Here is a 25,835-nt window from a genome sequence, read left to right as displayed (position 1 = left end):
AATAAGTAATATTAGACCACCATTTGATGACATTTAGCCACTCAGACCCAAAACTTAGAATATATTGTCGTTGCCCGTAAGGATCCACTGGGTTTCATTTTACACTCACGAGTTAAAGATCTTATAAAGGGTACATTTGGTTACCAAATCTCCATCATTTTGCTGGGGACCATCTAGAAATCCCTCAAGGACCACTGGTGGTCCCCAGACCATTGGTAAAAAAAAAGGAAAAAAAGGTTTTGAAGGTAAGAAGTTTTCGAAATTTAGGCTATTTATTATTATTTTATATTATTACAAAACAATCGGTGGTCTAGCACTCACCATCGGCAAACATCGGCATCGGTCCAAAAATATGGCATCGGTCAGGCTCTACCCTGAACCCGTGACCCCGACGTGGCATAGCTACTGTACTGTGGCCGTGTGTAGCCTGACCTCTGTGACACGGCCGGCTCCGGTCAATGTCACCAAAGTGTCACTAATGAATGCACAGGAGCAGGTATTCCTGTCAGCCCGTGTTGGGTCTCCTCTAGAGTCAGCGGCCAGCTGGACCCGAGCACAGGGAGAGCAAAGGAAGCAGCCAGTGGCTCTGCCAGGGCGGACCTCGCTTCGCAACAGATGGGCTATGTCTGTTTTCACTTCCCAACTGCCTCCCCTGCAGCTCGGGGTCACCTACCTCTAACTCAAAGCCTTTCCAATATCCATGTTGGCATTTTAACCCGTTTAGGTCTAGAATTATTGAATGCTTTGACTATTGAAAAATAGCAGATATACAAGCTCACAGCGCGGCACCGAGTGCCGCGCTGTGAGCTTGTAGATCTGCTATTTTTGAAAAAGTTGTGAAAATGTGTGCAAATCTTTGAATATGTATTTTTAAAGCGAACGTTTGTAACTCAAATTCTGCTTCTGGGTGGGTCCCTGGAACGAAATGTTTTGAGATAGGGGTCCGTGGCCAAATAAATATCAGTTTGGGGGTCCTTCACATGAAAAGGTTTGAGAACCACTGACACAGTAGTCTCTCAAGAACAGACTAACTGAGCTCCAGTTAAGTGAAAAGGACCTTTTCTTTGACGATGGCTGGCCAGATTGCTGACATAGAAACATAGGTTTTTCAAAAAACCTTAGAAGGATTCAAAAGACACTTATAGAATGGGGTCAAAATTCTAATTTTCAAGATTTTTCAAAAATAGCAGATCTACAAGCTCGCAGCGCGGCACTCGGTGCCGCGCTGTGAGCTTGTATATCTGCTATTTTTCATTAGTTAAAGCATAAAATAATGATACACAACATGTGTACCCGTTCTGAACGGGTTAATGCTGCATAGAATATATCTGTCAAGGAGAGAGTGTGGTCGGAAATCACAGACAGGAGTGCTCCATTGCAATTCGGGCCGAGTTTGTTGACCGAGCAGACTGCTAAATTGGAGGAATCTGTCTGAAAGACCTTGACATTCAGGGATAGAACACGGCAACACGCTCTTGCGTCGGCCAACAGATGGGAGCATGCCAGTGCCTCTCTCATTGACATTTAGGCAGCAAAATAAACAATGCGTCGACGTCTGCCACAAAATTAAGGCGCCGGCCGGCCGCCCAGGCAATAGCAGCTGTGTTGTGTTGTGTTTATTGGGAGGTTTCTTATGTTTTGCGTATTTACAGCTGTCAAGTACCTCGGTGGGGTCAGAGAAGAATTCTGAAGAATTCAATTTGAAGGGGCATCCCAGTAGCCTGAGACATGAGGCTCTTTGCTGCATTTTATCCCCTCTCTCTCTCTCCCACCTTTCCCATCTCTCTCACACTGTCACTAGAAGAATAAAGAAATGCTGAAAGAATCATCAACAAAAAGATAAGAAAAAATATATTTGACAACCTGTCATACTGCACTTGCTGGCACCTTTTACAGAAGTTAAGCCATTTAGCACTGAGGCCGATTCTAAAAACGCTATTTCAAGTTTTCTGAAAAACTTGAAATATTGTTCAAAAATTACAAAAACATGATGTTGCTATAGCGTCACAGTCAGACAGAAATCTTTTATCTCCAAGTTTTACATTTGTATGTTTTTTAATTTATTTTTAAATTAAAGCCCTACTTCAAAAGTGTTGCAAAAGTAGTGAAAATAGCCGATCTACAAGCACACATTGTGTGCTTGTAGATCTGCTATTTTCACTATTTTGAATCGTTTTTAAAATAATAAACTAAAAAGAGAAGGTTTTGGGGTCCGCAGCAGTGTGCCGACGGGCCGGTATTCCGACACTAAAACTAACCCTAACTCTACCCCCAACCCTAAACCTAACCTCAGTAACCTTACCTCAGTAACTAACCTGCCGACGCTAGTCGGAACAGCGGCCCCTCGGGATAGTGAGCGGACCCCAAGGTTTTGGACATACAAGGTTTCCACCCGACAACGACTGTACAGTACATTTGTATAGTTACAAAATGAGGTTCACGTCCAACATGGGTTAATCTGCATTCCGAACTGCCCATGGCCTTATTTTTGTGTTGTTGTTGTTAGCGTGTTGCTGTGGCGTTGGCGATGAATGAGTGAGTGCATGTGTGGGAGTATACAGCGAGACAACAACAGCGGGCCTACCTGTGGTTCTTTGTGCAGCCTGACATGCGTTCCCCTGTGGCCAAACACAGACCTCTTCTCCACCGTGCGATGCCTGAAGTGATAGTAATCTCCAAAAACCTGCACAAACACAACGGAAGATACAATGAGTTTACCCGCAGCTACGGGACATTCAGATAACAGCCTTTAGACACCGTCACCATGGGAGGTACACGCACACGCACACATGCACAGTACACACACACACACACACACACACACACACACACACACACACACACGTTTGTATAACTATACTTATGAGGACAATGTTAACATTTTTGTGTGCCATTATTAACATTAACCTCAACTTGCCTCAAGTTATGCTTACTGTAGCTAGCCCCAAAAAGGACTAAACACTAAACCCTGAACCTAACTTCTGTATTTTTTTTAGCTTATACAGTGTATTTAGCTTTTGATTTTCTGTGCAGCACTTTGTAAACCCAGGTTGTAAAATATGCTATATAATTAAAGTGGATTGGATTGGATTGGATAACTTCTAAATGTTTAATCCTAACCTAACCTTCAACCGGAATCCTTTCCTAATTGTGAGTATACTGTAACTATTATAACTAAATATACCTTTGTTTTTTCTTTACATTTTTATCCCACGATCTTTTCAACCAGTGTCAATTGTCTAATGTAATCCTGGACGCTACACTCCCTCTGCCAACCTGGGGAGAGCAACGGACTGATCTCATGCTTCCTTCTATTCATGAGGAGTCCAAGCCGCTTCGTTTCACCTGACAGGGGGGAGATTCCCCAGCAGGACGTAGCGTGTGGGAGGAACACGTTATACCAACCAGTTCCTTTCCCCTCCATCAGGCGCCCCGGCTGGCCAAGGGGAGGCATTATAGAGACCAGGATTACTGCATGTTTTTTGTGAGGGTTTACATTGAGAACATGCAAACTCCACACAGAAAGACCCTTTTTTTGCCAACCCCACCTAGGGTATGGGCACTGATGACGTGGAGGAGAGAGAACACGGCCCCAGCGCCCACGGAGTCCCCAGCGGGAATCGAACCCAGGACCTTCTAGCTATCCCCCCTCTAAAAAAATATATAGCTTTTTAACTGTAAAACATCTATTTCTATTGTGAGGGCCGGGGAAATTGGCCTCACAATATCTACTGGTATTTCACAATGTACAGTATGTGTTTGTAGGGATATTTGGCCCTCACAATTACAATAACACAACTACACATACACACACACTTAAAGAGAGTGTTCTTTCGCAGGGAGCTTGAGACAGATCGATCCATTTGAACACCAGTGCCTCAACACAGGGACACTTACATGGATCCATTACATCACCTGCGGACGCAAAGACATTCTCATACAGCTCGCGAACGTTCTGTCACGCGAGCAGTTAGAAGACGCAAGCGCGCGAACACGGCCACGCGCTCCTGCCTCAAGCGCCCGGCAAAGACAAAGACATTCATTACAGATGACTGCGGACGGACGCCATCCATCAGAAATAATTAGACACTTCCATTAGAGAGCGATTCGGCGCTACAAAGCCACGGCGGTGCATTCCTCATACTCCTGTCATCGTCTCCTTCACACCCGTGCCCGTAAAAGAGCTTTTAAGGACAGATTGGTGGTGACAGTTGCAGCCAGACAAAAAAAAAGAAAAAGAAAAGAAAACCTGAGGGAGTGCTTCGTTTTCTGTGACCTTTGACAGAGCTGGCACCGCCAGCACCTGGAGGCTACCTATTCGTTCTCTCCCCCTATTCTTCCTCGGGTCAAGGACGGCCCTGGCACAATAGCAGAGGCAGACGCAGCTAGGGGACCGATTAAAGTGCCTGGTCAAAAATGAGAAAAGGGGAGAGGCGGCCAGGCCAGGCAGCCAGGCAGGCAGCGGCGGGCGGAGACGACCGACCGACTGGTGCCGGTCTTTACATAGGCATCCATTTGAGGAGGAAGAAGGGGCTGCAATCTGTACTGCCAGCGCCGCCAGGGGACCGGCTCACCTTCATGAGACCAGTGGAGCAGAGGAAGAGAGAGAGGGGGGGGGGGGGGGGGGGGGGGGGTGGAGAGAGAGAGAGAGAGAGAGAGAGAGAGAGAGAGCGGGCTCTGTCAGGCGGACCGAGTAAGGATGGATGTGTTTGAGGAGAGAGAACAGCAAACGCAGCAGGATGCAAGGCTCTCCTGGGGCTGTGGGCTGATTTTTTGCAGGTTGGCTGCCTGCTGGCTGCCTGGCCTGTGGAAGGCTGCTGGGGCCCAGAGACCCTGCCTGGCAAGACTGATATGCAGCACAGCTGCGACTAGGAATTATTTCCACAGTGATTATTCTGTTGAGTACTCATTCGATTAATCGAAATCGCCGAGAATCACATCCCTATGTCAATATTGGCTTAAGGGAGGACCGGGCCAGACGAACCTCTGACATCACACTCACGTCGCCATGACTCAGCCATAACCATATGAGGAGTTCACAATTAATTTCGCCGAATGCTGGCCACAGAATAGGGATGCTATAGACACCAAGTGGTTAATATACTGTACATTGACACAATGAATGCCAAATTCTAATCGATTAACTGTCGCAGCCCTATTGGTCCATCTATTTAGAAACGTGTACAAACATGTGTATGTGATTGGAAATCCCCAATCACGTGTACTTTTTAAACGGAAATGCATCATTATTCCTTCAAATTAATGCCAAAGTGATCTTTTTTTGTTGTGGACATTCATTATAGGGAGTAGGGATGGGACGATATGAAAAAGTCATATCACGATTATTGTGACAAAAGAAATTGCGATTTACGATATTATCACGATAATCAAAATCCTTTATCCTGGGGCGGAACATTTGCCAAAAAATAGCAGATCTACAAGCTCACAACGTTGTGAGCTTGCAGATCGGCAATTTCTTGGCAAAGACATTTGATAGAGTGAAAAAAAGACTGTATCAAGTACCTATATTACAAGTACCTTTTACCATTATAGATGGTTTAAGTGGTACCGGATATGCAGCTCAGCAAATAAAAGGTGAATTGATCCCAGTGCTTGACGGAGGACGATGTCACAATAAATTAAATCTCCGCGATACGATTATCGCGAGTGATTTTTATCACGATAAACGATTATATCGCGCATCGTCCCATCCCTAATAGGGAGTAGAGTCTTCTTTAATGAAATGTTTTTTTTTAAGGCTGATGGAGAATAAATGAATGAAAAGCAAACAAAATGCCTCGATATGAGGTTGCTCACCTCCCATTTCTCTGCAACGTGTTATATTAAGAAACATTTTCATCTCAGGCAATAACTCTGACAGAAAACACCCGAGTGCTGCTGGGTAGCCTCAGAGGAGGCTTTAAACTAGCATGTGTACCTGCAATATTACAATACATCTGCATTGTTTACATTGCACACACCACCACAGTGCCTTGTGCCAAGTCCACGGTTTGAGGTAGCAATGAAAACATGGCGGTCCTGGGTCTGCTTCAATCTGGTTTTATTTAGTGCGCTTCCTCTATATTTGCCCCTTATTTTAATGTTCATATTTCAAATATAAAGTGCTTACCCCCGGGCCACGGATGTTACAGTATTTTACGGCCCCCAGAAATACCCGTATCTTCCCTTATTGTTTAAAAGCATGTTATTCTGATTTGCGGCTATTTTCTCAGATTTCTCTCCATATGCTTTCAACTACGCGACCCTATCAATCTCCACGACTCCCTCCCCATGCAGTCAGAGTTCAGAGTTTTAATGAATGTCGAATTTTGTGCAAGATGTAATTTGCTATACATTAGCTAACTAATTAGCTAATTTAATTGACCACGTTTAAAAAAAAGATTTGTTTTTAAAATAAAAATCCTCTCTCTCACACTTCTGCCAGTGTGCCAGGTGATTACCCTCCAATGTGCCATTGTTGGCACCCGTGCCCACAGACCCACGGCGGTCATGTTAACCATGGCTACTGTAGGTGTGTGGCCACTCGTATAATATCATGCCCAAATTACATGTCCAGCATACTGCATCCTTTAGGTTAATTATGACCGCAATGTTCTAACGCTTAAAGGGGCACTCCACCACTTTTCAACCTATGTTCATATAATTGGTCCTCACTCAAAAATAGCTTTTCTTTTCTTTTCTTTTTCTCAGAGGAGGGCTGTGGGCAGGTCAGAAACACATCGTCTTGTGACATCATCGATTGCCAACCCAGCTTATAGAAACGGCAGGCTTTCTATTCCTAAAAAGTTGCAATTTTAAAGTGGAAGCCATTGTTCTCGCGATAATAAAAATCTATATTTTTTTTCAAAAATATTGATTAATTTCTTTTTTGGGGAAAATGATGATGTCACAAGACGATGGATTCTGAACTTCCCACAGCTCTCCTAGGAGACTTGGACTAAGTAGATAGATACCTTTATTATCCCAAGGGGGAAATTCAGTTGTCCAGTAGTAGCACAGCAGTATACAGTTATTTGCAAAGTTACAGAGACGTAAGAAAAGATAGATAAGAGGGAAAAAAAAAAAAAAAAAAGACAAGAGCAGTACAGTACCAATAAAGAGAAGGTGCATGAGTAGAAAAAAATGGTGATATTTTATCATGAACATTAGTGAGGACCTATTATATGAAGACAGGTTGAAAAGTGGTGAACTACTCCTTTAACTAAATGTATGCTTCCTCGTATGACGATGTGCTAGTAGGTCTGCTATTTTAGGCGCATGACACCGTCGTGGGAAGAAGTATAAATTGGGCTTAAAACGGTTTCATCTCGTCAGTCTGAACTGGGCCTTAAAGGGACCGTGCGTGCACGGAAACTTAACATCAAAACAACGGCAAATGGCCTAGAGATAATGCAAAAAAGCGAGGTGTAACGAAGGAAACGACCCAAGAAGTTAATGGGGCCTACTTTTAGTTTCTTCCCGCGGAACAGAATGCTAATTCGAGCTGTGCTGGGGCGGCCGTTCAGCTGGGCGGGCCTATTTCCTACGGTGCTGATGTCCTTATTTAGCCCAGGGGTCTATCTGTCCTGGGAAATTCAGCCGGGGCTGCAGAAGTTAAGTTGAAATGCACAGGAGCGCACGTGTGCGCTTGTGTGTCCGAAAGTATACGTGTGTGTGACTCATGCTTCGCGGCTGCCAGGGGCGTGCACGCACGGCTAGCTGTGAATCACATAGCGGTTGTGCTCGCTCGTGCGTGCGTGCGTGTGAGTGAGTGTGTGCGTACGGCCGGGGACGATAATTGAGAGCAGTGTGGATCATTACTCATCCTGCCAGTGGTCTTCTGCACGTCTGCATCGGTGGACCACTGGCCTTTACACTCCTCAGTGAGCAGTGCAACCAGTTGCTACCTCATCATCTGTTCTGCAGTTTGCCCTGTCTCCTTCCATCTATCTCACACACACACACACACACACACACACACACACACACACACACACACACACACACACACACACACACACACACACACACACACACACACACACACACACACACACACACACACACACACACACACACACACACACACACACACTCCCCACGGAAAATATATAAATAAAATAAAATCTATTTTTTTAGGCCTAGACGAGCACCAATTATACCTCAGTTCTCCACGGGCCAAAGCTCTGTCTAGAAGTAGAGGTCATCTGATGGATTTTTCCAAGGCCGATACAGATTCCAATATTTTGTAGAACAGCAAGGCTGATAATAACCGATTTGTTTGTCTCACTTTCAAAGTTCCCTTTCATTCTTGGCATGTTTGTTAATTACCCTATTTTACGTAACCTGACTTGCGCCAGATGGTGGCAGTAGTGCGTACCGCCCTACTTTACCATCTGAGATCTCTCTGGGAGAGTTGATCACACTCGTAAAGCCCCGGGCCGGACCAATCAGCGGCAGCTACGGGCGGGCTCTGAGTGGCTCTGAACCAATAGAGTCTGATTGCAGACCACGTGGAAACCCAGGAGGCGGATGAGTGGTTGGAGTTGGCACTCCCAGACTGTGATAGAGAGACGGCCCCATCCAATCACCTGCTAAAGAATTTGAAAAAATGGCCCGCCCCTTACATCGAGTCTGCCCGAACGATCCCAGATGATGGTAAGCAGAGCGGTATGCAGCCAGGCATACGCACTGCTGTCATTATCTGGCGCAGTCAGGTTAATTTTACCGTATTTTCTTCACAATGCGATGCATTGTGAACTTGTAGATAATGCTAGTATTTTTGCCATTTGTCTTACAATTAAGTACAAAGGGCATGTGGTCTTGTCACAAATGATGCTAGCGGGTGTGTCTCTCCAACCCAGAGTACGCTCTCTCTCTCAATCGTGGCTCGTGCAGGTCTGGAAAAAAAGAAAAGAAAAAAACTCTAGCCGCTACACTAGTTTAAAACGTTGTTTTCAATATTCAGATATTTCCAGAGAGAGTTATTTTGGAGTCCATCATTTAACTAATCCCCATTGCCAAAGGACATCATGCCAGCAGCTGTGCCCAGCAGGAGATCTCACAGGCAGCGCAGAGAAATGCAGGCCCTCTGTGTCTGTCTCTGGCAGCTTTTCTGAATCAGAATCAGAATCAACTTCATCATCACATATCACACGATTACAGGTAGAAATGAGTGGGTGGAATGAGGCCTGTCACAATTATTACATATCCGTCTAATCACAATTATTTTGTCATAATCGTTTCCATGTTGAAAATGTTTCATATATTTTCAAACATTTTGAGCTTGTAGATCAGCCATTTCCACTATCAATGTTCTTTTTTAACACATTGAATGCCCAGAATTATTCAACGTTTAATTTGCTGGTGCCCATGGCAACCCGCCATTTTACCTACCTTCGAGGTACTGGCGAGAAAAGTAATCCGAGTAAATGTAATCCAAGCATGTCCTGTTTATTTCGCGAAAATCTTTTCTTTCAGTCAGGACCGTTTTTTATCAATTCTAAGCCAGAGCGTTTGTGTGAGGGCCGGTAGAAGAGGCCGCCGTTTTGACATGAAAGTGATTTAAAAGCTAGATTAGGAGAAAACTGCATCTTTGTGCAGCAGCTAAACAGGGCAGTGAACGAGAAGACCGCGCTTCCCGGTCATGTGATCCCGCGGTGCATTTTGGGAAATGGAGTTTGTTTCATCACCACGGTAGTACAGTACAGGTGCTACAGTACAGTATTGTTTACTGTACAACGCGGCAAACGTGTCGTTGGGCACACGTAGACATCAAAGAGATTGACGTGTTGCCACCTTGTGGGCACCCACTGAGTATAAAGTTGTCAAATATGTCAGTAATTTCTTTGTATATTTAGGTTATGTGTCATATCTGCCATGTGCAACTTCAAAGCCAACAAGCCAGAAATGTAATTGTCAACATCAAAAACGCAATTAAATCGTTAATCGCAATTATTTGAGAGATAATTAATCGCCATGTAGAATGTCATAATCGTGACAGCCCTAGGTGGAATTCATTAATTAATTTTAATGCAAGCTCTCAGCATTTGCAGTCATAGGAAGAGTTGGATTAGGGAAATAATGAAGAGACAGAGGAAAGGAACACAGCACATAGAACAAGTCAACAAAAAAAAGTCTGTCAAAAATAGCAGGTATTAAACAATGTAAACATTTAGGCGGGAAATAGGCCATGCAGTTGCCATTGAGTAATTTCACATCTACAACCGTTTAAAACTTAGCCTTGGAGTTATATTGACTTCTGCGTCTGTCCATCTCAAGTGGTGAGTGACACTCAATGCAGAAATGGTTGCTTTATGGATCATTAGCTGACGCTTTTCATTTGAATAAGGTTGTGTCGAACCCTTGTTTGAACACTTGCTCCAACATGCCGCCTCCAATCCCATGATCCTTTCTGCAGGAATGCCCCCTGCTTCCATAAAAAACTAATGAGGAGCGGCAAAGAAAACACCTTGCTCTGTGCATGTGTAAATGCACCATTACTGACTGAGTAGTGCTTGAAATGTTGTTTTTAATGCATTCCAAATGCATGTGGAATAGTGCATTCTGTAATAGAATTACACTTAACGAACGTCTTTATCAGTAATGTGCACAATAATCCATTTGGAAACACCAAAAGATAAACAAGTACGGTACGAAATGCGAATATTGGCCCGGCATCGCTCAATCCAATTAAGTCAGACAATCTGGTGCAATCAGAAAATGTGAGAAAAATAAATTAAAATCCTGCGCATCTATGGCACATACTGTACATATAAATCAGGCATTAATGGACAGATTACCAGACACAGACCATCATGCGCTGCCTTGCGTCACGTTCGCACACACAGTGAAACTCTATTTTAGGGGTCTTCAACGTTTTCAGGCCAAGGACCCCTTGGTTGAGAGAGAGATGAAGCAGGGACTCCCACAACCTGTTCATAGATTCCATATAGTTTCATCGTTTGACAGCACAATCATCAGTGTATTTTGGATTCATGTTAATGTGTGTTTTCAAATATCGAGCCACTTGAATGGTCAATAATTAATAAACTTGACCTTTCACTCTGTACTTAGTCTGCTCTTTTTCCCCTCTACACCAAACTACTTTGCCGAAAATAGCCGATCTACAAGCTCACAACGCCTCGCAGCACGAGGCATTGTGAGCAAGATCTGCTATTTTTGGCTAAAGTTTGGCTAATCAGAATATGGACGCTAGGGCTCAAGTTAATATATAAAGAGGAGTTTCTATCACACAAAGATTTGGAGGACCCCCTGTAGTAACTCTGAGGAAACCCTAGGGGTCCCGGACCCCCCTGTTGAAGACCCTCGCTCTATTTAATATGAAGGAAATGCACAGCCCTGAAATGGACCGCCATTAACAAGAATTGCACACAACGGGAGCAAATAAAACAAATAAAATTGAAGTGCCATTTCTTTAAACTACATTCGCTTATTTCCCTAAATGTCAGGGGAAGATAAAACAACAACTACATTTGAACAAAGTTCGAACTTCAAAGAGAAGGCATATTATGTGCTTGTGCGTGTGCGTGCGTGTGAGAGAGAACGAGAGAGATAAAGGAAGAGAAAGCGGTGGGATGTGAGGTGCGTAAAGATGCAGACTGATTTGAGCGCTGCTGACAGTAATAACGGTTATCAAATGTTCCCTGACAGCCCAGAGAGTGCTGAGAGGCTTCAAAGAAACAATCCACACCGTTCCCGCGCCGCATCCTCTGCGCCTCTGTGTCTCTCTCTCTATCTCGCCGTTGCTTACCCATTTAGGCCTAGAATTAGTGAATGCTTTAACCAGTGAAAAATAGCAGATATACAAGCTCACAGCGCGGCACCGAGTGCCGCGCTGCAAGCTTGTAGATCTGCTATTTTTTTTTTTTTTTTAAACTTTGTTTATTTGATTTTCAAATGAAGTATTAAGGCAATGAAGTGGTACAATAATAGGAGTAGCAGCTTCTTTTGTACAAACATCAAATATAAAACAGTGATATAAGGATTACAATTTTCACCCAAAACAATAAAAAAAAGGGATATATATATAGGATAAAGAAAATATGTTGTTACAGACAAGCAAACACAAACAAGAAAGACAACAACCAAAAAACAAACAAAAAAAAACATCAGTCAAACAACACATATCCACATCTATGAAATCCATCTAATCCGAAAAAGTCGTGAAAATGTGTGCAAATCTTTGACTATATGTATTTTCAAAGCGAACGTTTGTAACTCAAATTTTGCTTCTGGGTGGTCCCTGGAACTAAATATTTTGAGATGGGGGTCCATGGCCGAATACATATCATTTTGGGGGTCCTTGACATGAAAAAGTTTGAGAACCACTGACAAAGTAGTCTCTCAAGAACAGACTAACTGAGCTCCAGTTGAAAGTGAAAAGGACCTTTTCTTTGACGATGGCTGGCCAGATTGCTGACACATAGAAACATAGCTTTTTCAAAAAGTCTTAGAAGGATTCAAAAGACACTTATAGAATCGGGTCAAAATTCAAATTTTCACGATTTTTCAAAAATAGCAGATGTACAAGCTCGCAGTGCGGCACTCGGTGCCGCGCTGTGAGCTTGTAGATCTGCTATTTTTTAATAGTTAAAGCATACAATAATAATACACTATAATGTGTACCCGTTCTGAATGGGTTAAACAGCTTCTTTCGCGCTAACCTTGCGTTTCACGCTGCTCTTCCTACCTCCGTCATCCACCTAATTATTCTCACGCTGCCTTTTTTAATGACTCACCTATGCTCTTCTCTACCCCTGTGTACCGCTACCCTTTTTGTCTGACCCCCCATTCTCTCTCTTAATTTTCCCCACCTCCTCTCTCTCTCTCTCTCCCCCCCTCCAGGGGCGTCAATTGGGTATGGCAGGGGGTATGCAGCTGCCATACCCTGGGTCCAGGGGGGAAATTAAAAGTTACTTTTAAATACAAATCCATGAATGTCTCTTTGTCTATCCGTTCTGGTTATTATGTTGTTAAATTACAGTAAAATAACTACAAATGCAAAATGTAACAAAATGTTCATTTTAACAAGGTATTATAATTATATTCTCCACACTTGCATTCTCCCCATCTTGACAAAATGGTATATTCCCAGGTTCCGCAGTTCAGCTGCAAAGGTGCAATGCATTATTGTTAATTGTGGCTAACTAAATGTTTACTAACATGCTAAGTTTAGCTGCACTTGAACAACCGTTCCAGGCAAGAAACCGTAGAAATGGGGGGAAAATAGAATGTACTTCTTAAAATAAATGTATCATGCCTGTTGCTAAGGTATGGCAACATGACTGGTGTCTTGCACGCGCGCGAAGTCACGCGTGCAAGACACCAGTCATGTTGCCATACCTTAGTTTTTTCTGAACTGACGCCACTGTCCCCCTCCTCTCTCTGTCACGGTTATAAGGCACTTCTTAGAGGAGGTTTTATACAACATGAAGCTCCATATCAGAGATACATTGCATCGCTACGGCTCTCTGCCGGTGTATTTGCTAGCATTATCAATCAGGAAAGCTGTCAAGCTGCAAGGTGACTAAACTCAATGTCACGGTGTGTGTGTGTGTGTGTGTGTGTGTGTGTGTGTGTGTGTGTGTGTGTGTGTGTGTGTGTGTGTGTGTGTGTGTGTCTCCAGCCATAACCCAACCAATCCTGTCTATCCTGTCCCTTGTCATCCCTGGGGAAGGCTTTAACCACGGTCCCTGGCGCCCTGCTGTCTCAGGCGCACCATCAATATTGGCCAGAGGGGGGGAGGGGTTGGCTCCAGTTCACCGGTGCCTGGAAGATAAGCTAATGGTGATAACCAAATGGGGCTCTGGTGGCATTTCATGTACGTACACTGTAAAACAGTCCTCAGAGTTACTACAGGGGGGCCTCCAAATCCTTGTGTGATACTTGAACCCTCGCATCCCTATTCCAAGGAGCATTAAAATAGTTTTTTTTTTTTTTTAAGATTTGTTTTGGGGCTTTTATGCCTTTATTGGATAGGACAGGAAATGGGGGGAGAGAGATGGGGAGTGACACACGGCAAAGGTCGTCCGGATCGGGAATCGAAGATTGAAATCGATGAAAATCTATGAAAATCTGCATCACACATTCATACAATATTTAGAGGCGGGGGTCCATGCTTCGTCTCTCTCTCAGCTAAGGGCTCTTGGCCTGAAAACGTTGAAGACCCCTGATGTACACTGTAAAATCCTTAGTGCTGGGGGCGCCCGTTGGCCTGGTGGTCAAGGCGCATACCACATACTAGGCTATGATGCCTGCTGGCGTCGCCGGTTCGATTCCCGATCCGGACGACCTTTGCCACATGTCATTCACATGTCTTTGCCGTCTCTCTCCCCATTTCCTATCAAATAAAGGCATAAAAAGCCCCAAAAAAAATCCTTAGTGCTCATTTAACTCCGCAGAGGGTACAACCGGAACCAAGCGGACCCGTATCGGTCCCATTGTACTCTCTCTGAGTTATTAACACTGAGGATTTCACTGAGTACAGATTAGGAATGCTGTGAATATTCAACTCAGCAGATCAAACCTATGGAGGGCTTTTCGCTGCCAATGCGCGCTAATCGCCGCGGTCAACCCGAAAGCGTCCACTTCGTTTAGGGACGGATCTTCAAACTTGTTTTGTGCCGTTGAGGTCGCTGGCGGTTTTCTGCAGTGGCAGCAGAGGGACAATCTAAAATCTCATTTTCTTATCGTCACAACAAGCGCCGCTGTGGGGGGAGGAAAACAAACCCATTTGGAGCGCTGGTTTAACGATATATGTGGAAAAGAAAACGTGGTAACCTCAGTGTGGGTGACCCCGTGTTCAACACAGAGGATTTCCGAGGATTCGATTTTTTGTACTTTAGCTGTCCAGCCGTGCTTAAATCGGGCACGACGGGATGCCACTCTGCTGCATGTTCACTTCAGCCTGTTCCCCCTGTGGCTGAAAGGACAAAACCCGCGCCACTTTATTGGATGCGGCGTCAGTTAAGGAACAATTGTTCAAGAAAAAAACACTGGGGTTCAATTGCTGGTTAGAGGAGCAGCAATAACAGTAATTCAGTCTAACCGCTGTACATTTTAATTTGCAGCTTGTGATATACAATTGCACTATACCGCTGATGGAGATGGACCAGGCATATGAATGTGTGTTTGCGCGTGCACAGTGCACAGACTGCACACACCCCTTGTGGGTAGTGAAACAGCTTTGCATGCTCTTTGGAGAGGGAAATGTCAGCAGCACAGCTCAGTGATTGCCACGTAGCCTCGCAACCCTCTCTCCCTTTTCTGCATAGGTCCATTATTAATGCTGCACACACACACACACACACACACACACACACACACGCGCACGCGCGCGCGCACACGCACACACACGGTGACGAATACCCCCCACTGAATGGCTCGCACTCCTTTGTTCCTGATACTATCAACTCTCAGGCCCAAACTGTACAAAAAACGCATCATCCACCACATCAGACCGATACACACGTGCACACCTCTCACACACACACACACACGGCCTTGAAGCCACACGAGCTGTTTGGTTAATCAAACGGTCATGTATTTGGCGTTCGCCGGCTGGCCTGCTGTCTTTTAGACTAATTACAGCTCAAACTCTGGGGTTCTTTTTTCGAAGGGAGACGCTCATTATTTATTCCTCTGAAACAGAGGCTAATTGAGTGTTTTTAAACGAAGGGTAATTATTTGTTTGCGCCGCGCCTCTAATTCTGCATGTTGCCCGCCTACACTTTGCGCAACCAGCAGCTCGGGGGGGGGGAGAGTCATCTCGGGATGGAAGCGTGGAACATGAAAAGCGGCTAGTCTGCTCATTATGTGTCTGTCTTCTAGGCAACATTTAATGAAACCACATCCATAAAGAGACCGTCAAGAATAACAAGATGGTGGCGGATTGAAAAGGTAGGGCAAAATAAATAAATAAAAGTGATTCTAGCCCCTAGCCTTGGAATAAATAAAGAGGCACAAGCCGTTAAGGCGAGGCCTCGGGAAGGTGAAAAGTCTCTAAATCATGAATGGTGTGTGCGACTCGCCGGGGCCCGTTCAGTTTGACGGCACTATACGACAGAGTGGAGTATAAAAGACAAGTGACATGGAAGGAAAGGAGATGGACAGGTATGCAGCCCTGCAAGAAAAACGACAGGGGACAACGGCGGACACCGAAAGGAAGCCGCCTGGAAATGGATGGGTGGCAGAGGAGACAAGAGAAGAGGAAACACACAGCCCCTTCAGACCAATGTCGCCATATAAAATGACTTTTGACATGCCTTACGCTGGAGGAGATTTATTTTGTCTACGGTGAAAGGCCTGGTCATCATCAACGGCGCTCTGTGCATGACGCATATAAACATTTATATGCGAGTTCAACTGAGAGACTGAACAAGCTGTCATCTCTATTGTCCCTCCCCAATCAACTCATTAATTTCTGATCCAATCAGATTAGCCTAACTCATGACAGCGTCCCTTTAAAAGGACTCCTCCTACTTCCTTGTCTCACTCATGCTCTGCTCTGTTCAGGTCACCCACCACCTCCCCGACGCGTCTAGTGGATACCCAAGCTTGTACAAGTTCCTGCCCTCCCCGAGCCCCCTGTGATTGGCTGAACCGGAGGTAGGGAGCGCTCCATTGTAGTCACTTGGACCGCGCAGAGGAGGTGAATAGAATGCGTTTATCGTGGGCTTGCCCAGGCCTTACGGCCTGCGGCGCTCGGGCGCGAAGAGCAGGACCAAGGTCCGCTGGCCTTCGCGCCGCTTGCAATGTCGTGGACAATAACTGAATGTCGTGGACAATAACTGTGACATCTAACCATAAAACGAGCGCTCCCTTCCTAAACACGCTTGGTAATCTGCTAGACGCCTCCCAGACACCGCCCAAGCAGCAGGCACCACCAGGTTGGCCCCATCTGTCTACAGGGGGGCGGGCTCCTGAAGAGCCCCCTGCCTTCATCAGGCAGGATCTGATCAGATCGGATCTGATCTGATTCTTCTCTGCGATGGGGCCCGCTCACGCCAAAGTGTTTAAACATGTCAAATCAATTATAATTGCATTCTCAATTAATACTACTGCATTCATGTCTTAATCGTATTCATCATTAAATATCATTAAATATCATTTCATTCATATTGGTGTGAAGTCTCTTAAGTTGAACTGAAGATCCTCACCTGCCTAATTGCGGGACAGATCCAATCAGTTTAGGGCTGTAAAAATCTAATGGTCCCAGAGTGGGTATGTGTCTGCTGCAGGCATCCCCCCCCCCGACACAGTCTAATGCACAAGTTTTCAAAGCGGGTGCTTGCCAGGGAGGCCAATTGGAAAGAAGTGGAAAATGGAAGGGGAGATAATTGGCATGTCATTGTCAAAATAAAATTAAGCTCACAACGCTTCACTATTTTTGCATTGGGAAAAATTGGAACATTTGCATGTGATTCTTCAGACAGAAGGCGAGATGAGGTGAGGGTGGAGGCCTGCTTATCTGTAAAACCAACACACGCGCACGCTCTGCAAAGTTTCCTCATCAGCCTCGGACCTTGCTGAAGGTGACGCCGATGCCTCAGCTTTCCCTCTCACACACACACACACACACACACACACACACACACACACACACACACACACACACACACACACACACACACACACACACACACACACACACACACACACACACACACACACACACACACACACACACACACACACACATCTACTTGTGAGGACATCAGCATTTTAGGATGGCAAATTTATGAGTGCCATTTTTAACTTGCAAGGATCTTTAGTTACAATCATTAATTGTTTCAGTGGGGTCCATGAGCCAACTCAAGGTTGTTGTCTGATTTACCACTGTTTTAAGCCAATCAGTCCAGTATTTGAACATGTGACCACAAAAAGTGGTAGAACTCCCCATTTATCTGGTCTAGTTCTCAACTATACTTGTGGGGACATTTGTCCCTTACAACTTACAAGTATAGTAATATAATATACACACACACAAGAAGTTGAGCTACATCTCGTCACTGTCGGGCAGAAACCTCGTATCTCCAAGTTTCAAATGTGTAAATCTTTCTCGCAAAGCAAAGCCCTGCTTTATCATACAAGGCTGTCGCACAAAAGTAGTGAAAACAGCAGATGATCGGCTGTTAAACGATCTTCTGTTTTCACTAGTTTCAATCATTTTTAAAATGATGAATACAAAACAAACGGTTTTGGACATACAAGGTTTCCGCCCGACACCGACCATGTATGGCCTTGAATGATAACGGAGAGGAGGGAGGTGGGGCAGAGAGAGAGAGAGAGAGTGTGAGAAGCCGAGAACCGGGAGAGAAGAAACATTTAATATTTTAAGATACCAACAGCAAATCCCCACCGGGCTGCATCTTCAGAAGCCTCGGACCAGGGTGGAGAAATATGTTAACCAAATTGGTAAACACCCGCAACTTTTAACTCACCCTCCTCTGAAGCAACTGAATATTTATGAGGGCCGTGAGAGTCCTTTGGATCCATCCTGCTTCCCTCCTTTCCCTGACATCCCGTCGCAGCAAGGTGCTTTAGTGGGTTCCTGCGCGAATTGCAAGCATCTGTAATCATGCTATCGCTCAGCGCTAATACTACAGACAAATGGTCTGGGGGGTTGGGGTCAGGCCGGGGGTGAGGGGGTCTTTCCATGTAATTCCTCCAGATAATGTTCGGACAGGGAGAGACTAGAGGTTAAATAAGAGTGGGGTGGGGAGCGCTGATGGAAAGTGACTCAAGGACATTTACTCAAATACTACTGTACTTTCATGGTAAAGTAACATTTTTGCGGTACTTTACTTGAGCATTTCCAGTTTTCCACTTTCTATACGATCTACTCCACTGAATCTCAGTGGCAAATATTCAACTTTTTTACTCCACTACAATTATTTGACAGCTGAGCTATCAAGATTAATATAATAAAACACACATTAACCACTTAAGCATACAGTAGGCTATTTGAAAATAGCCGATCGACACACGTCACAAGCTTGAAGATCGGACGAAAAATGTACACACCCTTCCATTGGAGTTGATTTATTGTGTACACTAATGGCTAGATCGAAAGAGTACTTTTAACTTTTGGTACTTTAAGTATATTTTGACGCCAATACTTATGTACTTATACTAACATTTTGAATCGATTGATTGATTGAATACTTCATTAAAATGCTTATTGACTGTTATACAGTCAAAGGTTAGGCTAAAAGGATAACACAAAATGCCCCAGGGGCTTGCTTCCGCTGTGGTGTGCTTGTGGTATTGCTACTTTTACTTCTTGCAACCACTTGGTCTCTGCTGCAGTTGGGAAGGGGAGAAGAAGTTCGGAGAGGGAGGAGGAGGAATTTAATTTCCATTCAGAGTGTGGGCGAGAGAGAGAGAGAGAGAGAGAGAGAGAGAGAGAGAGAGAGAGAGAGAGAGAGAGAAGAGAGAGAGAGATTGGTAAACAGGATCTGTACTGCAGTCGTGGCCACAGGGCTCTTTTCCTCCTATTTATCTTCAAGGCATCAGAAGCACGTCACAACAAAGCACAGAAGCCCCGATGTTATGTGAAATAAAGAGAGATCTTCGGTGGAAGATCAAAGAACCCCTCCACTCCCCCGTGGAGCAGAATCTGACTAAATGGGGTTACTTTTTAACAGCACCAGGGGAAAGGGAAAAAAAATTGGGGAAAAAAGTAGTTGTAAGGAGAAAACACTGCACCCACATTCTTGTGAAAAAGGACCCGTAAAAGCTCATCGATCAGTGCCCGTGCCCCTCCGATCAAAACTAGCTACAGCAATGACTATGTTGCCGCGATGAATAATGCATTCAACTTATGAAATGATGCATGACTTCATGAAAATGAATAGACAGATAAGATACGGAGAAGAGGGACTGACCAAAAAATAACACACACACACGCACACGCACACACACACACACACACACACACACACACACACACACAAAAAGCCACTAAAACTAAAAAAATATTTGCAAACTGAATATCTTTGCTCTAGAGTTGGGTAGTATATCAAAATTATATCGATATTGGGGTGTGAAACTACTGTAGATAACTTCCAGGATCTTGGATATGTGTTCTCTTTTCCTAGTTTTCACTTCCACCCAATTTCATACTTTCAAAAATGTCCAAAATTTGCTAAACGAACTGATCTACAAGCTCACAGTCACGTCCGGAATTTAGATTTTTTTTGGGATGAATGAATGAAAATGCATACATCACGACAATATTGTGATATAATGGTCACAATATTGCTATCAAGGTATTTAGCCAAAACTATCATGATATTATAGATTATACAACAAGGTAGTTCCGACTAAGCAATCTGATTGGTTGAAACAATCATGTGACCATGATCATATTCAGCATTATGTAACGCTCTCATCAATCAAAGAAATCAGCTGCGCTGGTCGCAAAAAAAGCTGCCGGGGCTGCCTGTCCCAGCACTATACTAGCGGCTAGGCTAGCAGTTTTCATGTGGACTTCAGGGACATAGTAGCTAAATGTGGCAAAATTACACATTTCTATCGAATATCTTAATTACAATGAAATTAAGTTGACATGTTTTTTTAAGGGCAACAGTTGTATAATTGCAATATTGCACTCAAGGGTGTGCCATATCGTCAGATATCATCATTTCTGCGCTGCCAACGGAACTCGCCCTTCAGGTGCGTTCCTGTGGCAACGAAGGCGTGATGATATCTGACGATATAGCACACCGTCTCGTGTAATATTGCTTAATTATTTCGCTCAACCCTACACTTTGCACTTGATTCAAGGTTAATCCAAATGCCAAAAGGTGTGGCATCACATTAGGTATGCTGTCCCACAGTGCTGTTGGCTTTTTAGTTTACGCCGGCGGGCAGCGTGTCGCCATGATTGCAAAGTCATAAAAGTTTAAAATGTGATCTGATCTGCAGTCAATAGCAGCACGGGCTGCTATTGACTCAGCCTCAGGAGAGAGGGGAGTAAAAAAAAAAAAAACACGGAAAAATAAATCTCTTATGCTGCCTCCCTCCCTCCCTTTCTCATTTATATTAATAACGCCCCAGTGCTCTTATGCAATATCGCTTTCCACCCCTGGTCCGCAAAGTCATAAAAAGGACTATACACTACAGTATAGGTGTATAGTTTCCAGAGGAACATGTGCAGAGAGTCCAGTTCCTTGTTAGTGCAGTAACTAGGGACGCATGACAGATCGATGAGGACGGCTTCTCCGCGTGCTGTCGTTATAGATCTTTCATAGACTCAAATCAGTCAATCTATCAGTGGACGGTGATGGCGGAGGGTGCGCCGCGGGAGGCGGAGCGACACTGATTGACTGCCCGAAAAAGGAAATGTGGTGAACGTCCTCTGTCCAACACATGCCCTTCACTTCAATAACATACGCCGCGGCGGAGGGGGCGGGGGGAGAATGTAAAAAATTGAAAGCTGTCAGCGTCTTCACTGAGCAGGAAAAGGATTGAGATGCAGCCCCACCGCATGCAGGAGAAGAAAACATCCACGGAGAAAAGGTCAAGTGCCTCACACTTTTACTTAGTTAGAAGCAATACGCATGAACGTTTTACTTGTTGTTACTTTCTTCCACTTTGTGTGTGTGTGTAGGTATAGGGCAGGGTTCCCCAATTAGTTTTCCCCAAGGGCCGAATTATGTCTAGGGTACCAAGCCGAGGGCCACGGTGGCGTTCCCACTACTCCAGCGACAGTTTTCGTCGTTGTCGGGTGAAAATCTTGTATGTCCAAAACCGTCTCACGGTGCGAGGCGTTGTGAGCTTGTAGATCTGCTGTTTTCGCTACTTTTGTGCGACGGCCTTTGGATATACGAGATTTCCACCCGACAACAACGATATACTAGTGTTGTTGCTGCTCTTATACCACCATTATTACTGGGGTTGGTGGGTGCCAGACAGTAGCCCCCGCAGGCCGCAAATGGCCCGCCCATTGGGGAACCCTGGTATAGGGTGTGGCACTGTGGGGTCAGTCAAATCAAATTCAGTCAAATTGTCCTGTCCCCCCTACGGCTTCTCTTCTCCTTCCTGGGGGAAGGGCTTTTTATGAGCCACCGAGATGCAGCTCCACCGCATGAAGGAGAAGAGAAGTGGCAACCACCTCATGCTTACTTGTACACTTATTTTACATCCACTTTTTATCCAAAGTGCTTTACATAGACTGTGCATTACATTCACCCATTCACACACACATTCACACACCAATGGCGGAGGAAACCATGCAAGGAGGCACTAACCTGCTCATCGGGAGCAATTAGTGGTTCAGAGTCTTGCTCAAGGACACTTCGACACTAACTCTGGGGGAGCCCGGGATCGAACTGGGAGACTTGCGGTTCCCATCCGGCCGTTCTACCGGCCACTCTACCCCTGAGCCACTGCCGCCCCTGTTAAATACATATATCTGTATACATTATACGTAGAACCCACAGAAGGTAACTACTTTCAACCTGGCATCCCTATTTTGGGCATGTCATTAAACAAGTTTGTCAAAAATGTGATCGGGGGTGTTTAAGAGGGATGCTGCCATGCTTGTCCATTAATTGCGACCGTCAGGGAGCAGTTTACTATGAAAACCTCCACCGGCCGTCCGTCCGTCCGTCGGTCGGTCGGTCGGTCGGTCGGTCACACGTCACACGTCACACGTCACACCTTTGCCCTGCTCATATAGATACGATGACATCACAGAGTCCACAGCTGATGATGTGGCGTGATGTCATACAATGCACCATGCCCAAATTTGGAGATCATGTGTGGCAAAATATCAACAAACGATTGAAAGGCCTTTATCCAAATTTGGAGATCATGTGTGGCAAAATATCAACAAACGAGTGAAAGGCCTTTATCAAGTAACCATAGCAACTAAAAATCAACAAATTGTGCAAAGTGAAATATCTTTATCTGGTAACCATAGAAACCAAAATAATCAACAAATATGAGTATTTGTCCCCTTGTAGTATAGATAGATGTGGGAATGGCTGACACAGAACTCCATATTTGGACATAGAAGTGACAGACAGATGATATCTCCATATATGGGCATAAAAGGGCATGGCTGATGGCTGAGGACTGTGTGATGTCATCATATCTCCATATATGGAGACATAAGTTGCTCATGCCCAAATATGGGCTGGTGAGGTCAGACTTAGTGTGATGCGTAGGTTATCTCCATATATGGAGATTCAACTTCAATGAGTATATAAGACCGGCATTATCTACCGACAGCTGCTATAAGCCAACCCTGGCGATAAGTCATCGTATCGCATCAGTATATAGGGCTTGTTTGTTTATTGTATGACATCACGCCACATCATCAGCTGTGGACTCTGTGATGTCATCGTATCTCCATATATGGCCATCTCCGTATATGGAGATATAAGTCGTCCATGCCCAAGTATGGGCTGGTGAGGTCAGACTTTGTGTGATGCGTAGGTTATCTCCATATATGGAGATTCAACATTCCAGGCAATGCTCTCTTCCCTGGTGAGAATTGCCCCTTTATATAGGGCTTGTTTGTGTATTGTATGACATCACGCCACATCATCAGCTGTGGACTCTGTGATGTCATCGTATCTCCATATATGGCCATCTCCGTATATGGAGATATAAGTCGTCCATGCCCAAGTATGGGCTGGTGAGGTCAGACTTTGTGTGATGCGTAGGTTATCTCCATATATGGAGATTCAACATTCCAGGTGTAACTATGGCTACCCGTATGACGTGAGAGGTGGAGGTTGTGATATTTGTGGAGATAAGCGACCAACGGTCGCTTATCTCCCGATTAGGGAGATATGGGCACAAAAGGGGGCATCCCCATATATGGGCATATAGTGATGCCATTATGAATCTCCATATATGGGCATATACTGATGCCATTAGGAATCTCCATATATGGGCATACAAGAGACAAGGACTGACACATACAGAGAACTCGATATACAGTATGTGCATAACAGGGTCAAGGACTAACAGATATCCATATATGGGCATATCAGTCGGATCGGCAGTGCAACGTAGGCGTGTTCCAGAGTTACCTCCCTGCAAGGCTTGTGCCTCTATCCAGCTGATTTGCACGCAAACGAGTGGGCGCGCTTCCAGAGGATCAACAACAACAAAAAGCAGCAAGAACGCAAAGCCATTGACAAGGCCCTGCAGAAAATGCATGACACGCTGCTGCGCCACACTCAGCACCCCTAAAAACCAGTACTTGGGATTTGTTGATGTAAATGTTCACATAGAGTGTAATAATTGGTAAAACAAACTTTTGGCCTATTTGTGGAGATAAGCGACCAACGGTCGCTTATCTCCCGATTAGGGAGTCTTACTGGTATGTATGTGCGGCGCAGAGTGTAACCCAGGCCCGGGTGTCTCCCTTTCTACATCGACCAATCCAAAAGGTCCCTGGATGCAACGGGGGGCTCAGTCACACCGAGCCCACCGGGGAACTGAAATAAATTAGTTCCATTTCCTTTCCCATTTTACCAGCAGTCAGTTTAATTCCTTTATTATCCTCGTCTGGCCCTCAGCTCTTTCTCCATTTCCATCTATGAATACTGACGGTTCACAGTGCCTCCGCTTGATCCATCTCCCCGTGTTTCCATTCCAGTGAATGAATATCAAGCTGCGTGTGTGTATGTGTGTATGTGTTTTATTTGCTGCGTGCGCTGCAGCTGAAATTGGACAGGAACACCTGATTTGTTACTTGATTTATATTAGTGTTGATTTCGTTGACGAAAAATGTTTGGCGACTACCTTTTTTCACTGACTAAATAAATACTAAGCTAACTAAGACTAAATATGTTGATAATTTAGTAAAAAAATAAAGACTATGTTAGGGACCAGTGGAGAAGAGCTCCAGTAGAACTAAAAGTACATTTTAGTCGCCAAAATCAACTGTAGATTTAGTCAACTAAAACTAGACAAGAGTAAAACATTTCAGAAGACTAAAATATTGAATTGAATTGAATTATCTTTTATTGTCTCTGAGGAGAAATTTGTCTTTGGCAATAAGAAACAGCGTCATACAAAAATACATACATACATACATGCGTACATAAAATTCATACAGCAATTAACTTGAACACCCCTGTATGTAAATATATCAAGAGCATCCGGTATCACAGTTTTGCACTCTCCCTGCATATAAGATGTTCCCCGTTCCCCCCAATGATTAGCTATCTCTTATTGAGTGCTTGTATTGACAGTGGAACAAAGGAGAATTTATGTCTGTCGCGCTTACAGTTTGGTAACCTGTACCATCTGCCGGACAGAAGCAACTCATATTCTTTATGGAGGATGTGAATTGGGTCGCAGGTGATTTTGAGGGCCTGCTTCATCGCTGTCCTCTCAAAGATTTATCTGAGAGAACATGGGGGCTGCATGCCGATCATTTTACCAGCCCTCTTGATTAGGTTTTGAATACTAGACCTTACCCGTTCAAAGATATGTGCTCCAAAATATGTGCAGAGTGTGGGTTGTGGGGAAAGTTACTGTAACTGGTGCGTGCGTGAGAATATGTGCGGGAGCATCATAATGTAAGGAGCAGCTCATGGAGGAGTGTATATTTATTTACCCGTTGGAAGATGAGACACACATCAAACGCACCTGGTGAAAGCATGTGTGTGTGTGTGTGTGTGTGTGTGTGTGTGTGTGTGTGTGTGTGTGTGTGTGTGTGTGTGTGTGTGTGTGTGTGTGTGTGTGTGTGTGTGTGTGAGAGTGTGAGTGTGAGTGTGAGTGAGAGAGAGAGAGAGAGAGAGAGAGACTGCACATTCCTAACTGTGAGAGAGGGATCTGTGTGT

The 25,835-nt window shown here is 44.6% G+C and overlaps 1 protein-coding gene across 1 annotated transcript in view; it reads right to left on the bottom strand.

The window, feature by feature from the left end:
* furinb (furin (paired basic amino acid cleaving enzyme) b) overlaps nucleotides 1-25,835 on the bottom strand; it is a 165,215-nt gene that overhangs the window by 83,751 nt on the left and 55,629 nt on the right. The window contains exon 3 of the mRNA XM_080736426.1: nucleotides 2,585-2,683. Within this exon, the coding sequence (XP_080592552.1) occupies nucleotides 2,585-2,683 (99 nt within the window). The remainder of the gene's footprint in view (nucleotides 1-2,584; nucleotides 2,684-25,835) is intronic.

Source organism: Nannobrachium achirus (genome assembly GCF_963921795.1).
Source record: "Nannobrachium achirus genome assembly, chromosome: 11".
NCBI classification, from domain to species: domain Eukaryota; kingdom Metazoa; phylum Chordata; class Actinopteri; order Myctophiformes; family Myctophidae; genus Nannobrachium; species Nannobrachium achirus.
Note: the sequence above shows the minus strand (reverse complement) of the source record. Positions and strands in the feature narration are given on the sequence as shown.